The 13,881-nt window shown below is 44.1% G+C and overlaps 1 protein-coding gene across 7 annotated transcripts in view; it reads right to left on the bottom strand.

Moving 5' to 3' along the window:
• Positions 1-2,573: 2,573 nt before the first annotated feature.
• The window catches only part of sbf1 (SET binding factor 1), a 65,555-nt gene continuing 54,247 nt past the window's right edge, over positions 2,574-13,881 (bottom strand). For 5 of the 7 annotated variants that reach the window (XM_046072344.1, XM_046072345.1, XM_046072347.1 and 2 more), the window contains 14 exons: positions 13,703-13,840; positions 13,502-13,597; positions 13,128-13,202; positions 12,447-12,619; positions 12,103-12,279; positions 11,900-12,001; positions 11,638-11,823; positions 10,110-10,236; positions 9,838-9,968; positions 9,373-9,717; positions 8,114-8,319; positions 7,665-7,752; positions 7,359-7,490; positions 2,574-6,678 (listed from right to left, as the gene is read on the bottom strand). In XM_046072344.1, coding sequence (XP_045928300.1) covers positions 6,580-6,678; positions 7,359-7,490; positions 7,665-7,752; positions 8,114-8,319; positions 9,373-9,717; positions 9,838-9,968; positions 10,110-10,236; positions 11,638-11,823; positions 11,900-12,001; positions 12,103-12,279; positions 12,447-12,619; positions 13,128-13,202; positions 13,502-13,597; positions 13,703-13,840 — 2,075 coding nt within the window. In that variant the 3' untranslated portion in view covers positions 2,574-6,579. The remainder of the gene's footprint in view (positions 6,679-7,358; positions 7,491-7,664; positions 7,753-8,113; positions 8,320-9,372; positions 9,718-9,837; positions 9,969-10,109; positions 10,237-11,637; positions 11,824-11,899; positions 12,002-12,102; positions 12,280-12,446; positions 12,620-13,127; positions 13,203-13,501; positions 13,598-13,702; positions 13,841-13,881) is intronic. The other 2 variants (XM_046072346.1, XM_046072351.1) reach the window with 1 other exon arrangement.

Raw genomic sequence — 13,881 nt, 5'->3', positions numbered from 1 at the left:
TACCCCGAGGGGATTGTGCCCTGAGTTACATTTAATATTTGTCAACTGAAAATATAATTTTGCAAGCCAAGACAGTTGTATTTTGTCGTGAAACTGTTGAAGTATAAGACTGAAAATACGTAATTAGAAAGACCACAAACCCAAAAGTCGTGTATGTGTCGTAACTTTTTCTCTCAGTGACTGAAGCTAACGTCAAAGAGCTTCAATGTATAGATGATGTGATGAGAGGACCAGGAGTCGCTGGATTAAACACATCAGGTGAGATACATTTGTGCGTGGAACATAGCTAAATTTCCTAGCTAGTTGCTGCTTAGATTTATTATTAGTTTTATTTGACATTTCTAAAGATGCCTATTTTATTATATAATTATTCATTTAGCTGACGCTTTTATCCGAAGCAACTTAAAATTGCTATATATGTTAGGTTGCGGACCTCTGGAGCAACGAGGGGTTAAGTGTCTTGCTCAGGGACACATTGGTGGATGTCACATTGGGAATCAAACCCTTGCTCTCCCACACTGAGGTATGTCTTATCCACTGCATCCGTGCCACCACTTGGCAGTAAAGTGACAAAGATGTCAATAAAGTTAAGTTATCTAGCTAATAGCAACCAAGTAATGAACGTTAGCTAGCATTACAGCGTTAACATGTTGTTGACTTGTATTGTGTGAGACCTGATATGTAGTTCATAGAGTGGTTTCACACAAAATTAAATGTTACTTTACTGTTTTACGGCACTCTGCAACTTTCTTGACATACTAAATCGCTCAGACTGCAGACTCAGATCTGATCTTTTTGAAAACCGGCTGTGTGAACAGGCCACTTTCATATTGGGTCGGATCTTTTTAAATGCGGCCTGAGTCTGGACACTCAGGTCGGAACTAATGCGACTTTGACGTCACTCTAGAGCAGCTGTTGTCACAGTTCTTTTGTAGACGGAGCCTCTGTGAACAAAAAAGCAACACAAAAGCAATTATTAAACATGTGGCTCTCTTCCTCCTCTACCTTGCTATCATCTGCTCACAAGTCCCCTTTCTTCCACCTGAAATCCACCAGATCGCAAGCTCTCTTCTGAGTTACATGCATGCTAATTTTCCGAGCCCACAGTGGAGAGAGTGGGTTGTGGGGCAGATGCGTTGTACGGCACCAGAAACCGTAATAAAAAGGACAAAGTTGTGAACAGTTGTCATAAATCGGAGAAATGTGACCTGGGAAGAAACCGGGAGAGGGCAATAAAACACGGAAGTCTCCCGTGAAAATCGGGAGGGTTAGCAAGTATGAGCTAACCTTGTCGTTTTATTCTTCTGTGCATGTGGGTCACTTTCAGGCCGTGGACAGTTCACACAGGAGCCGGATATGGGCCACATTACAATAATGTGAACTGTCAAACAAAAAAATTGGAATTGAGCTTTAGGCCTGAAGTGTGAATGTAGCCAAAGTGATTCTGCAGAAGGATTGATATTTGAACTCATCTGCCAAACACATACACCCCTCTCTTCGGTGCTCGACACAGCTGATTGGCTCAAACAGTCTTTTGTGGCAAGGTCCACACCACTTTCTTGTCTTCCATTTACAGTGCCTGGGCTGTGTAGGAAAATCAGAATTTTTTTCAGAGCACACAAAAAATGGAGAGCTAGCCAACCGTGAGGAATTCACTGAATTTAACAAAAAGATTGTTGGATTACAATCACCTACCATCCCATTAAGTTGACAAACAACATTCATGGCACAATTCAAACAAAATAATTTTTTAAAAGTGGCCTTAGCGTTTGCTACCATACATATATTTTCCCGAAATAAGGTCCCATAGGGCTGAAGCAAAAGGGAGGGACATAGGCGCGCCAACTTTGTTTAAATATGTTTCAGAACAATATGAAAATCAACTTGCAGACTTGGAACTCACCTGAAAAAGGAAATCCATCTCAGTCAACAAGTAACGGGTGTGATCATATCTCTGGCATTGTTACTAGTGTAGGAAATGAATGCATAAAGTGTTGGGATGTTCTTGAATGCACCATCAAGGTGAGTTATAAAGCAGCCCCTGCTTGCAACTGCAGGTCCTCAAGACAAAAAATTTAACTTTGATTAAACAAACTCAAGGCACCAAGAGTTCACTATCCTCCACATTACAACTGACCATTGTTAAAGGACAATGTAACTTGCTAGGCTAATTTAATTCTACCTTTCAGACAGCCATTTGTTTCCATTTCTTTTGGTGGTCTTTAAATTAACTACTGATAAGAGCAGCTTTAAAAAGAGGTAATCCACCAGTGTCAGTGTAAGTTGTGGCATGCAGAAACAGTGGTATGGAGCATTAAAACCAGCTGATAGGAGCTACAAGATGCTGACCCAGGTGTGAGATTTCAGTAGCTATAACCCAGGGACTCTTGATTCATTTACAGATAAATATCGGACCAAAACAGCCCTGGGGAGAAATGAACATTTCTAAATGCTTTGTTTCCTCTCTAAACTAGCAGATATTTAATCAACATCTAGGGTGGGAAAAGATCTGAAGTGTCATCTGTGAAATTTGCTATTTGTCTACACACACACACACACACACAACACAGATAAACATTTAAACCCACAGTTTTTATTTGGATTCTAAAAACTATATTGACATGATTGACAACATAACCCGGCTCAGAAAGTCATTTCTAATTAAAAAAAAAAAAAAAAAAGAATAAAAATAAATAAAAGGATTATGTCATTGTTGTGGTTAATGTAGCTGTTACCACAGAGAGATGAGTAAACTAGAGTGAAAAGATGAGCTGGGTCTGACTGGATTTAGACTGCAGGCAAAAGACAAGAAAACGGAGTCTTCCCACAGGCGGGTTCTGGCTGCTGCAGCGATTCCATCTGTTCCTCGCAGGAAGATTATTTTAAGATGCACAAGGTCACCTGAAACTTCACAGCGTATTATCATGATGTTGGCTGTGTAGTTTTCTTGGTCACCAGGCCTTCAGTCTCTAAAACCCAACGCAGCTAGGATTCAGTCCATCTGCCTGTTGGTATGATGGTTAAAACGCCACAGAAAGCTACACGGATACCTTAGCTATAGCCTTTGTTTTTACCATTATCATGCAATACATCAGACAGCTACTGTCAGGGAATAGCAATAGTTTTCTTTCCACTGAGCTTACAAAGCAACAGCTGGAAATCTTTTTCTTTTGTAGACCTGTTGATCAATTTTACTCGTTAAAATCACTCCCATCACTTCTGGCTTTGTCTTTTAAGTTAAATTTAGTTTAGTTTTGGCCTGTTGGTCAGATTAAATAAGATTCAAACGGATTTTAAGTTACTCTAAGGTTTGTGTACACCATATTCCCAAAAAATGTTTAACATAATTCATTAATATTACTATTATATAATATTGGTATGTTTGGCATCTTGAACTCTTGACTATACTGTGCATTTTAAATGAACTTGCCAATATCTTTCACTAAATTCATGCATGCAGCACATTTAGGCATCTTGTTACACAATGTCCCGTCTCGTCACGGACTATTTAATGAACACAAAAGGGGGCCATTAAAGTAGCAGCAGGCCAGTGAGCAGAACCCAGCCCCAGGAAGACTTCATATGTGTAAAAATTTATTGTGACTGTGTCCAGAACATCCCACCACGGTGGTTGAGCAACAAAGTAAAATCCAAGCAGCCTTTAAAAGCCAGCCCAGAGGCTTCCTCTTCCACTAACACCATTTCCACTCTTGCATTAACAGTTTGGGATAGAATAAGGACAACATGTTTACAAAAAAAAAAAAAGAAAGACATTGAGGGTTTACATTTTTCAAATAAACAAAATAGCATTAGTCACATTAATACAGAAATAAACAAATGGCACATTGAATTCCTAATTTAAAAAATAAAGTGGTGCTTGAGGAACTTTCTTACTGAGGAGACAAGTTAAATAAATTACTACCATAAACGTTACATACAAATCTGGAGTAGTATATACAAAGGAGTTATTAGACACCAAAAAAATCTACAATTTCAAATCTTATGTTCAACAAAGACAGCAGTAGAACCTTATTTTACATAAGCAGAGTTTGTGTTAACAAGGGTGGGTCAGAGTTGTTTGTGTGCGGGGGGGGGGGTCTGACATACCTTTGACAGAAAAAAAAACGTGACTTGATGTTTGAAACTTTCCAGCTAAACATACTGTTTCTCTATAACTAACAGATGTAGACTCGTCAGTGCACAAGTGTCAGCACTGAAGGTAACAACACAAGTGGGCTGTTGATGCATCTGAAACAGGTACAGTGAGTCTGAACAGCATCAGATTCATATCAGAAGCACGGTACAAGTGAATGTCATGGAACCGTTTGGGTTACTTTCCCTGTCCCCGCATCACTAAAGGAAAAAGTCAAGTATTTTTCCGCCTCTTATTTCCATAATTGTAGCAACGGGTCATGCTAAATTTGCACTCGCCACCTCCTCTTGTACAAATTCAAGAAACAACTCCAGCAAAACAACATATCATTGCTGTTCAATAAAAAAAACACATATTTCCAATTTTTGGAAACGGGACGATTATGTGTTCATTTATGGGTTGTCAAATTTCTCCCAAGCTAAATAAAACATGTAAAAATACAAGGCTGAAATGCTGATGTGTAGATTCATGGTGTTTCCAAGACAGCGATGATATATCAGGATGAGCAGTGTGAGCCTCGTAAAGCTTTCCAAATAAATCATTTCCCACGTCTGTCTAAGAGTCCAGACAAAAGTAAACAAGGAACAGAATCCTCTGGATTAGCCTTTGTAGCTAACTGCATAGGGATCTACTTCCAGGGCAACCAGCTGGCTAACCAAACAAGCTGCCTGTTGGTTTGCTCACAGCAGCTGCGTATGTGTGAGGCTGTGGCTCGTGTACATGCTAGAGAAGTAATAGCAAACGAGACCTTTGTTTCTTTTGTCTTCTGAGGAAATTCAATCAAAGCATTTTTGTAGTATCAATTTACCTTTGTTTTTAGTAGAATATTGTAATATTTGAAACGATAAGCAATAAATGTTTTTTTCTGTAGATTAGCATATTACTTAAAAATAATAGTTTGCTAACCATGCAGCTAGTTTGACAAGCCAGCTGGTTGCTTTGGTTTACCAAACTAGCCTGCGGTTGGCTACAATAGCTAACTTAGGGAGCTCATTTCTGTTTCCTTTCAGCCAGACTTGTGGAAACAAGCGTGTGAAACAATTTCTGTATTTAAATTGTAAACTTAGATGTTTGCTGCCGTTGCATTTTCTGACTCAGTCAACAGAGGTGGTGAGAGCAAACACAGTGTTGGCCATAATGGACGCAATTCTGAAAATAAGAGCTAGGTTTAAAAAATACCTGATTTTTCCTGTAACAAACATCCAGTCCCCGAGCACTGTGGCGAGTCAATATCCATCTCTAAAAACTGTAATCTCTCCGAAGCATCCCATAACTTCACTCTGTTCTTATTAGTAATCCCTCCTCTTAATCTCCTACCTTCCAGATCTCCCTCTAAAGACTGCTTTAAGACGTCACTACAAAATAAATCCCTCCTTTTTCCTTCAGCATCCCTTAAAACATCTGACTGTTAATAGTGGTTGTACTGATTAAAAACACAGGCGAAGAGCAGAGTTAAGTTTAGTGAGGAAAGTTTCGTCTACTTTGTAAACACTCAGTGAAAGTTCACCGACACACTCAATACCTGACAGGCTCCAGTCTCCGCTTCGGCTCTTCTGGTTTGATCTTTACAACTGATTCATGGCTTTCACAGTATCCTTTCACATCACCCCCTGTAAGGACAGGTGATGAGCATTGATCTCTTTCTGGTACAAATTTGAGATTTTGGAAAAGAAAAAAGGTATGGAAATCCTTCATGAACCGTTGAAGAGCGCCTCCCCACCCCCCTGCACACTCAACTTCCTCTCAATATACTGTGAATGGGCTACATCAGGCAGTGAGAGGCGAAGAGAGCAGAGACCTGAGGACTGCTGTTCCTCAGGGCTGTTTTGGTCCGTCAACACTCCTTACACATCTTTTAGATCCTTCTCCAGAGCAGCTGAACGAGTCCTGTACGTAGCAGGGTCTGACGTGCAACTGCAGCTTCTCCGTCATTCCTCCCCGGAGCGTCTTTAGGGCGAGTGGGGTTAGGGTTAGGAGGGAAAGCGGGTTGTGGTTGAACAGGTGGAGGGTCTGGAAAGATCTTCGTGCTGGTCCTAAGCTGCAGGACGCCTCGCAGAAATGGAACAACATGCTTTAATATGCATTTATATAATATGCACACAGACATCCAGCGCACATAGTGGTCAGACTGCCGGGGAAGTGAGAGGCTGCAGCTACTTGGTGAGATGACAGCAAGTGGTTCTTCAGGGACATGTTCTCTTTTTTTTTTTTTTGGTCTTTTTCTTAGTTTTGTAACAAAAACACTGAAACGTTGTGACGCGAGGTTATTAGTTCAACACTAGCGAACAGAACAGAGCTTAAGTGGTGAAAGGCCCCTTCCCCTCCCTGGTCCACTGGGATTGGTCGGCAGAGATGTCCGTCAGGTGCCGCAGCAGTGCTCATTCGGTCCTGGTTGCATTGCTCCATAAAGAGTCCTGCCCCCTCCCCTAGGCATCTGACAGGCAGCTCTGAACACTGTCCATCCACAGCTGTGCGTTCAGGCTGTCCTGGGCACAGAAGTTGTACACTCGTTTGGTCGTCTTGAGCTGGAAGAGGGGAAAAAAAATAATGAATTCTGCGCACATACATACACTGCTTGCATAAACAAGCTAGCAAAATTATTGTTGTCCAGACATATCAGTGACAGCGATAAACTGAATGTGGAGAAAATGTAGACATGGTGTTTTATTTTGACAACTGACTGATGTTTCCGTGACTGACTTCCTGCTCGGTTCATCTGCTCTGTGGTGCTTGACACGGCCTCCATCAAAATGGACTCCCCGCGTATTTTCTGAATGGCTGTGATCAGCTCTGGCAGCCAGAACGCAACACAGCCGTGCCCGGTGGAATCTAGCTTTAAGGCTTCAGGCAGTTTCAGTTTTTACACATTTATCAACCACACACTCATTTGGTGGAACTCAAGCTAACAGCCACCTTTAACTAAACATAGCTAAGACGACGTGAGAGTTGGGGCGCCCGATGTACAAGGACTAGACTTTCTGTTTGTATCTGCTTTCACTTGTTGACTACTATATGCACTAAAATCATTCATTAGGTTCTAATTATCTGGCGGTGTGACTACAATGCAAGTAATAGGGGTAACCATATTGGAATAATGAATGAATATTAATTAAGTCTCCCCCCCCCCATTCTTCCTACATGATGAGAAAGCAGCAGCAGACCCCCACACCCAAAGGTGACTTAAACAAAGTGAAGGTGAGCTTACATCAAAGAAGGCTTTCTCCTCGATGTTCTTCGGTGCTCCCATGGTAGGCGTTCCTGGAATGACAGACTCTACATCGGCCAGCTCAATCACCCCTTTACACTCCTTATCCTGCCTGCTCTCGTAGTATCTCAGCTGGGGATAGAGACAAGAGGCAATTATATACATAAAAAGAGTTCAAGCCAATGCCATAAACAAACATTTAGCTCTATGATTTGTGTACGTTTGTGAATTTTCCATGAATTTGTGGCCTCGGACGTGAATTCAATCATTGCGCCACAGTTTCACTTTCAGCACCCTCCGTCTTACCTGATGTTTAGTCTTGTCCAGCACAAACCACCGGGGCCTCCATGGTTTCAATAACGCCCCTCTCTTAAAGAGGATGCCTTCAAAACTCCTAATGTCAAAAACAAAAATGAAGAGGTTTATCTGACACTGGTACTTTCACAGTGGACAAACTGATAACAGAGTTGTGGGATCACTTAAACACTGGTGCACCTCGCTGGTGAGAAACAGCCAAGCTGCCCGATATCCCTTTCACAGTATGCCATAACATAATGTGGGAAAATCAGTGTACCAGTATCTTGGTTCACAGACAAGGCCTCTGTCTCCTGTCAGCTGTACTGTTCTCAGCTCTGCTGCCTCACTCACAGGTGGTCCCACCCTTCATAGAGCAGCAGAACAGGGAGCCGTGTGGTGTCTTTCTCAGAGACACAGACCAGCTCTCCTTTCAGTCAGCCAGTGTGGTGGGTACAGACCTGTTCTCGCTCTCGGTGCTCTGGAACTGGCTGTAGAGCGTGCTGGTGCTGGGCCGACCGGCGACAGGAGTGGAGGTGGCGCTGGCCTCACAGTCCAGAGCTAGGTTGATGGAGGAGCCCACACCGCTCTCCTGCAGGTAGACGCCCTGCGAACGGCGCTGGTGGCTTAGGTTAGATGACATCAGCAAGGAGCTGGAGAACGACGGCTGAGGAGAAAGGAGAGACGGAAGGGAAAGGGTCAGTGAGAGTTTAAGGGGCCTTTCAAACCTGAAAGTCCGCACCAAGGTTCATGTTTTGATACATTCGGTTAGTTTTGGTTTGGTTTCACACTGCAATTCTGCGACCGCACTAAAGGACTTTCCATGACACACTTGTGTCCTGTCGTCCTCCCTATCCTTGACATTGATTGGTTTATTAAACAGTTCAGCGGGGAGCTTTGACAAGAATGAATGAATAAAAAATTAACATATGCATATTTGCCACTATATTATCATTATGGCATTACTACCTGCAGCACCAACTATACTGAACGCTAGTTCAAATTCGCAATTAAACGTCCTCGTTGTGCGAACAGGAAAGGAGTAGAAGACAGCAAGCGATCCCTCTGCACCGCCGTTTCAAAAACCAAGATGTATGTGGCAGTGTGCTTCTATAGTGGCCGTCTGTTTGAAAAGATTTATAATCTTGTCCTTATTTCAATGCATTTCTCTGTGCATTTGCTTGTTTCCGGTTTACACGTCAACCGCCAAACTTCCTGTAAATAGTCTGAAAGTCCAGACCAACCAAAAAATTCTTTCACACCAGAAACAAACTGAACCATGGTTCAGTTTGATCCGGACCGAGACTACCTCTTTTCGTCCGTGGGAGGTTTCACACCTGCAATTTTGGTTCGTACCAAACTGAAAAGTCCGAAAGTCCGGACCAAACGAGGTAGGTGTGAAAGCCCCCTAAATCAGTGAACCAGAGGACGCAGATGATAGTCTACTTCACAATCAGGTCAAAATGTCACCATAATCTAGTCATGTTCATGCAATGTGACATATTTAATTTAAAACAGCCTGTCAGTCTAGTTGTTCAGTCTGGTGACATTTTGGTTTCATGGTGACAGAGACACACTGATTACTGTGAACAGGTAGATCACATCTTTGTGTTAGACTTCAGTGCTGTTTGCAAAATAGTGTTGCCTTCACAAGCTTATCTGCTAACTAGGAATTTCAAAATTCCAAAAGACTGCACATGAACGCAACACTTGGTCCCACCTTGCTTTCCAGTTTGACCTCGGTTCTCTGTGTGTTCTTGATTTTATCCCACGTGTCCTTCCACTTTTCTGACGTCTGGCCGAGCTCGGCCTCCAGACTCTGCAGGTCCTGCAGCAGATTGGTGATGGCGTCGGGCACCACCTTGCTCAGGTTGTCGTAGCACGGCCACACGATGCACCGCTGCGATTTAGGACCGCTGGAGTCGGGTTTCTCTGGCGTCTCCTCCGCCACGCGCTCCTGACGGCCCCTCAGCTCCCAGTCATAGGAGGGCCCCTCTGACAGAGTCTCCTCCATGTAGAAGTCCCATACCTTCAGGTTGGAGATGAAGGTGTATGGCCGTAGCACCTGGAATACACAATTACTTACTTTAAACTGACCAACAAACTTGACAGTAGGAGCAAAGTTTGTCTATACTATCACTGTAACTGATCATTATATCCGCCAGTTGGTGTGCAGCAGTCTCACCTCCTCGTCTTCAGGAGAGAACATGTAGTTGTAGAAGACAGGTGTTTTCTTGTTGAGTCTGTCAATGTAGTCCCACACAGACTTACACACCTGCGGACTTTTCCTCTCGCCTTTCTCCTCATACAGCACTCCTGCACACACACAGAGGAACAGAGACGCTGTATCTGGGACTAGGACTCTGTGTCTCTGAAGAAGGAGCAGTGGTACAGGTCCTCAAAATAAAACTAAAGCATTTTCAGAGCGGCACTCTGTAGACTCAGAAATGTTCTTACCCAGCTCTATGCGTTCATAGTCAGAGTCGAGCAGGAAGGTGCGGAAGCGGTTGGACACGTAGTGATAGGCCAAGAACTTCAGGTAGTACTGACTGAACTCAAACTCCATGGGGAACTGGAGGTGGATCTGAGGGTGGAGGGACAGAGAAACATAGGTCAGGGTTACAGTTTCCAGGGGCATATGGTCCACGCAGGGATGCTGACATGCTTCTGTTTATACTACATAGGGTGTCTGCTAGGCTTAGCCGGCAGCAAGGTGTTACGGTATACCTGGATATTTAGAAATCCTGATGGCACGATTTAAAATACTGTCTAGAAAACACTTGACTTTCTTTTAAACTGACACGGAGGCGCTGTATCTTGTAGTGCACAGTACTCGCCACCAGAGGCCAGCCTCTACTGGTGGAACAGGCAGCTGAGCTGAGAAAGATGGCGAGTGCGAGCGGTGGGACAACTTTACACTAGTAAACAAGAAAAATGCCTCTGCTGTTTTGGTATATTTTGGGTTTAGTCCTGATGATCAGCCAACAGGATGAAGCTGTGTGTGCATCCATGCCAACAAGTGTCATCTGGTCCTCTAGCACAAATATATGGAAGAAGGCGCTTATTTCCTATCTAGTCATTATTCTACTGGCCACAGTTACTGACCGTTTCAACGCAGCAAGACTTGTCTAAGCTGGCTAACTGCATATTACACACATGGCATAGTAGGCTAGACAATAGTGTACATGCTCCAGTGATCACCAGCAGCTCAGCTTTGGGCAGATGACGACATTTACCCAGACCCTTACGGGCCTCCATGGCTACATGAGATGGCCTTAAGATGGAGACTTCCTGCGAGTTTGATTACACCTACAGATAGCACACTGGGAAGTATAAGGGATGTATTTTATATTCAACTAATATTATAATTCCTTAATAAGAGCATGCTGGTGGCAAGGAAACAATCCGATTTCAGTCTCTGAATTTAGTGAACTTGCAGTGCAACACTACTAACGGTCAGACTTTACACAATCATTTACTGTTGGTCACTTTGCATCTCTATTACTTCAAAGATTTCTATAAGAACTGCAATCAACGTATACAGGCGACCGGTACTAATTTACAACTTTTTGTTAGCGTGTGCTTTCTGGTACACCTTGTGGTGTTTTCATACAGCACAGAGCGTCTATAATCAGAGCTCTGATGTGTCAGACAGCAGAATTTTCGCGGGGGGACTGAAGCTAAATGAAACACTTCCTGCATGTGATAAGAAGGCAGAACCCACGTCACTGATCAGCACAACAGGAAATAGGAAATAGCCAGCTGTTCAAAAACACATCATTTGCATGGCAGCAATGAAAGCACTAAGGATGTCCAGCAGAAAATTTTTGGGAGCTTAGGTTAAAATTTTATGTCTTACTCAGATAGCATCGTTTTAACATCCTTCTTTTGACCTCAGACCTCCCTTTTAGGTTCTCTACAGAATCACAGTGACTATCCCGCTTTAAAACAACAGCAAACCTCACATGCGGCGCTGCAGACCCACCTGGTGTACACAGTCAAGGAACTGCAGGAAGACCGGGGTGAAGCCGCTGCTCTGGCTGCCCAGCGTCTGTGCTCCGCGGTGGCTGAATCTGTGGCCGAATGACAGCCACTCCTTCTCCACCAGCAGCCGGAAGCCGTCAAAGGTTCGGTAGTATGGATCAGACAGCAGCTGCACCAGGGACACCACCTGCACACACAGCACGTCTAAGCTTTGCTCAGAGAACACAGCTGTAACGTTAACAGTATCTGGGTGTCGGTCAAACCTGAGTGGTGACGTCCCAGCCGTCCTCCAGGCTGACCATGACCGAAGAGCCCGCATCCAGAAGCTCCACTACCAGGACAGACACCTGCAGCACTCTGTGCAGCTGGACGCACACAAATACACACACAGGGTGAGTAAAATACCACCAAAGGTCAAAATGAACACACACATGCAGACAATGATAGAAAAGCAGAGAGCACTAACCAGAGCCATCCACTCCGAGTCCTCAAGGCAGCGCAGGAAGGTCATGTTGGGGTCAGTAGTCGGGGAGCTTGGCACGCAGGCCTTCATCAGCTTCTTGAAGCTGTTCTTCACTTGCCGCACGTCACACACCTCGATGGGAACCACTTCCCACTGCTGGAACGAGTCTTGCTTCCCTCCCTAAAAACAACAGTTAATACTGGTAACTCCCGACCAGAACCACGTCATTTCAAAGCAGATTAATACACTTCCTTCAACTTTTCCTTTTTCTTCAACAAACTTTTATTTCTTTTTCTAGCCCTTAATCACAGTTAACACATCACATTTATTCGTGTGTCACTGGTTACCTTGAGCTGGGCCTTGTCTCCGATGATGTAGAGGTAGGCCTTCTGCTGGCGGAGAAAAAGCGCTTCGCTCGGCCCTCCGTTGGCTTGTGGAGACTCCTTCCCTGCCAGACGTGTCCCCACGTCAGGGTTGTAGGCACTTAGACGCCCGCTGCCCCGGATACTGCCCCATTTACCTGCAATAAACACACATACACAGACAAAGTAGAGTCTTCAAAGGAATCAGGACATGAAAGCTGAACCATCAAACCTCAAGTGAAAGTCCTTTCAATGTTAAACAACCATTAAAGGATAATTCTGGTTTATTACAAGCCAAGTTTTTATAAACTGAATGATCCTTTAAAAACACACTGATGTGTACAGTGCCCACAGCTACTAATAGCCATGCTGGTAAATCAGGCAGAAGTGACTGAAAACTACCCCGTCCAGTTTGCTACATCATAATGAAACGGAGTTGACTGATTGCTGCTGACATTTAACAGAGAAATGAATCAAACAGCAAACAACGAACAGGACGTCAGACAGCAGAGCTGCAGCAGCATGCACACACAGCAGCTCTCTGAGAAACACAGGCAATAACAACAGACCATTAGTCACGCTATCAGGAACCACGGCACACGGACGCTACTGTTAAAGAGATCTGATTGGTTAGACAGGAAGGAGGGGGGGTGTAACCTACTGTACCTCTAGTAGGGTTCCTGGCCTTGCCAGACACTTTGGGCTGTGAGAGGGAGATGACTTTCGCCCTTTGACCCAGAGCTGAGGCCAAACGACAGAGACGGCTCATTAAACACCACCACACAATGGAGGATGATTTTAACACACACACACACACACACACACACACACACACACACACACACACACACACCCAAAGCATGAGCTATTAGAGATGCATTAACTCATTCATCATCCTCTTGGTCCAGTCCCAGTTTTAGTACCAGATTTAAGACTTGAAACACAGTTCACACATTTCGTTTTGAAACCAGGACTGCAACAGACTAACTGAAGTCAACAGGAAACCACAGGATCTACATAGGGACAGACAGGTGTCTCACCTCCTCTGCTGAAGGTTCCAGAAACATCTTCCTTGGTGCCCATCACCTGCTTCATCAGCGCGCCAATCTTGGGCTGCCTCAGCTTATCGGAGGAGTCTGTGGAAAGACGGAACCATCAGCTCTGTGACCCCACAGTCCCAGAGATCAGTGAGGGTCTTCTCACAGTAACATGTCACATATAACGTGTGTTAGTCCACCTACCAGAGGTGCTCATATGTGTGGAGGTGAAGCCGCTGAGCGTGTTCCTGCCGCTGTTCTCACTGTAAGAAGGCATGGAGCTGATGATGGCGTGCAGGTACTTCTCCTGCTCCAGGCTGGTGGAGTCTGCCTGGGAGGGCACTGCACAGAAAAGAAAAACACATTAACAAGTCTGTATGTTT

Source organism: Micropterus dolomieu, linkage group LG16 (assembly GCF_021292245.1).
Source record: "Micropterus dolomieu isolate WLL.071019.BEF.003 ecotype Adirondacks linkage group LG16, ASM2129224v1, whole genome shotgun sequence".
Lineage (NCBI taxonomy): Eukaryota > Metazoa > Chordata > Actinopteri > Centrarchiformes > Centrarchidae > Micropterus > Micropterus dolomieu.
Note: the sequence above shows the minus strand (reverse complement) of the source record. Positions and strands in the feature narration are given on the sequence as shown.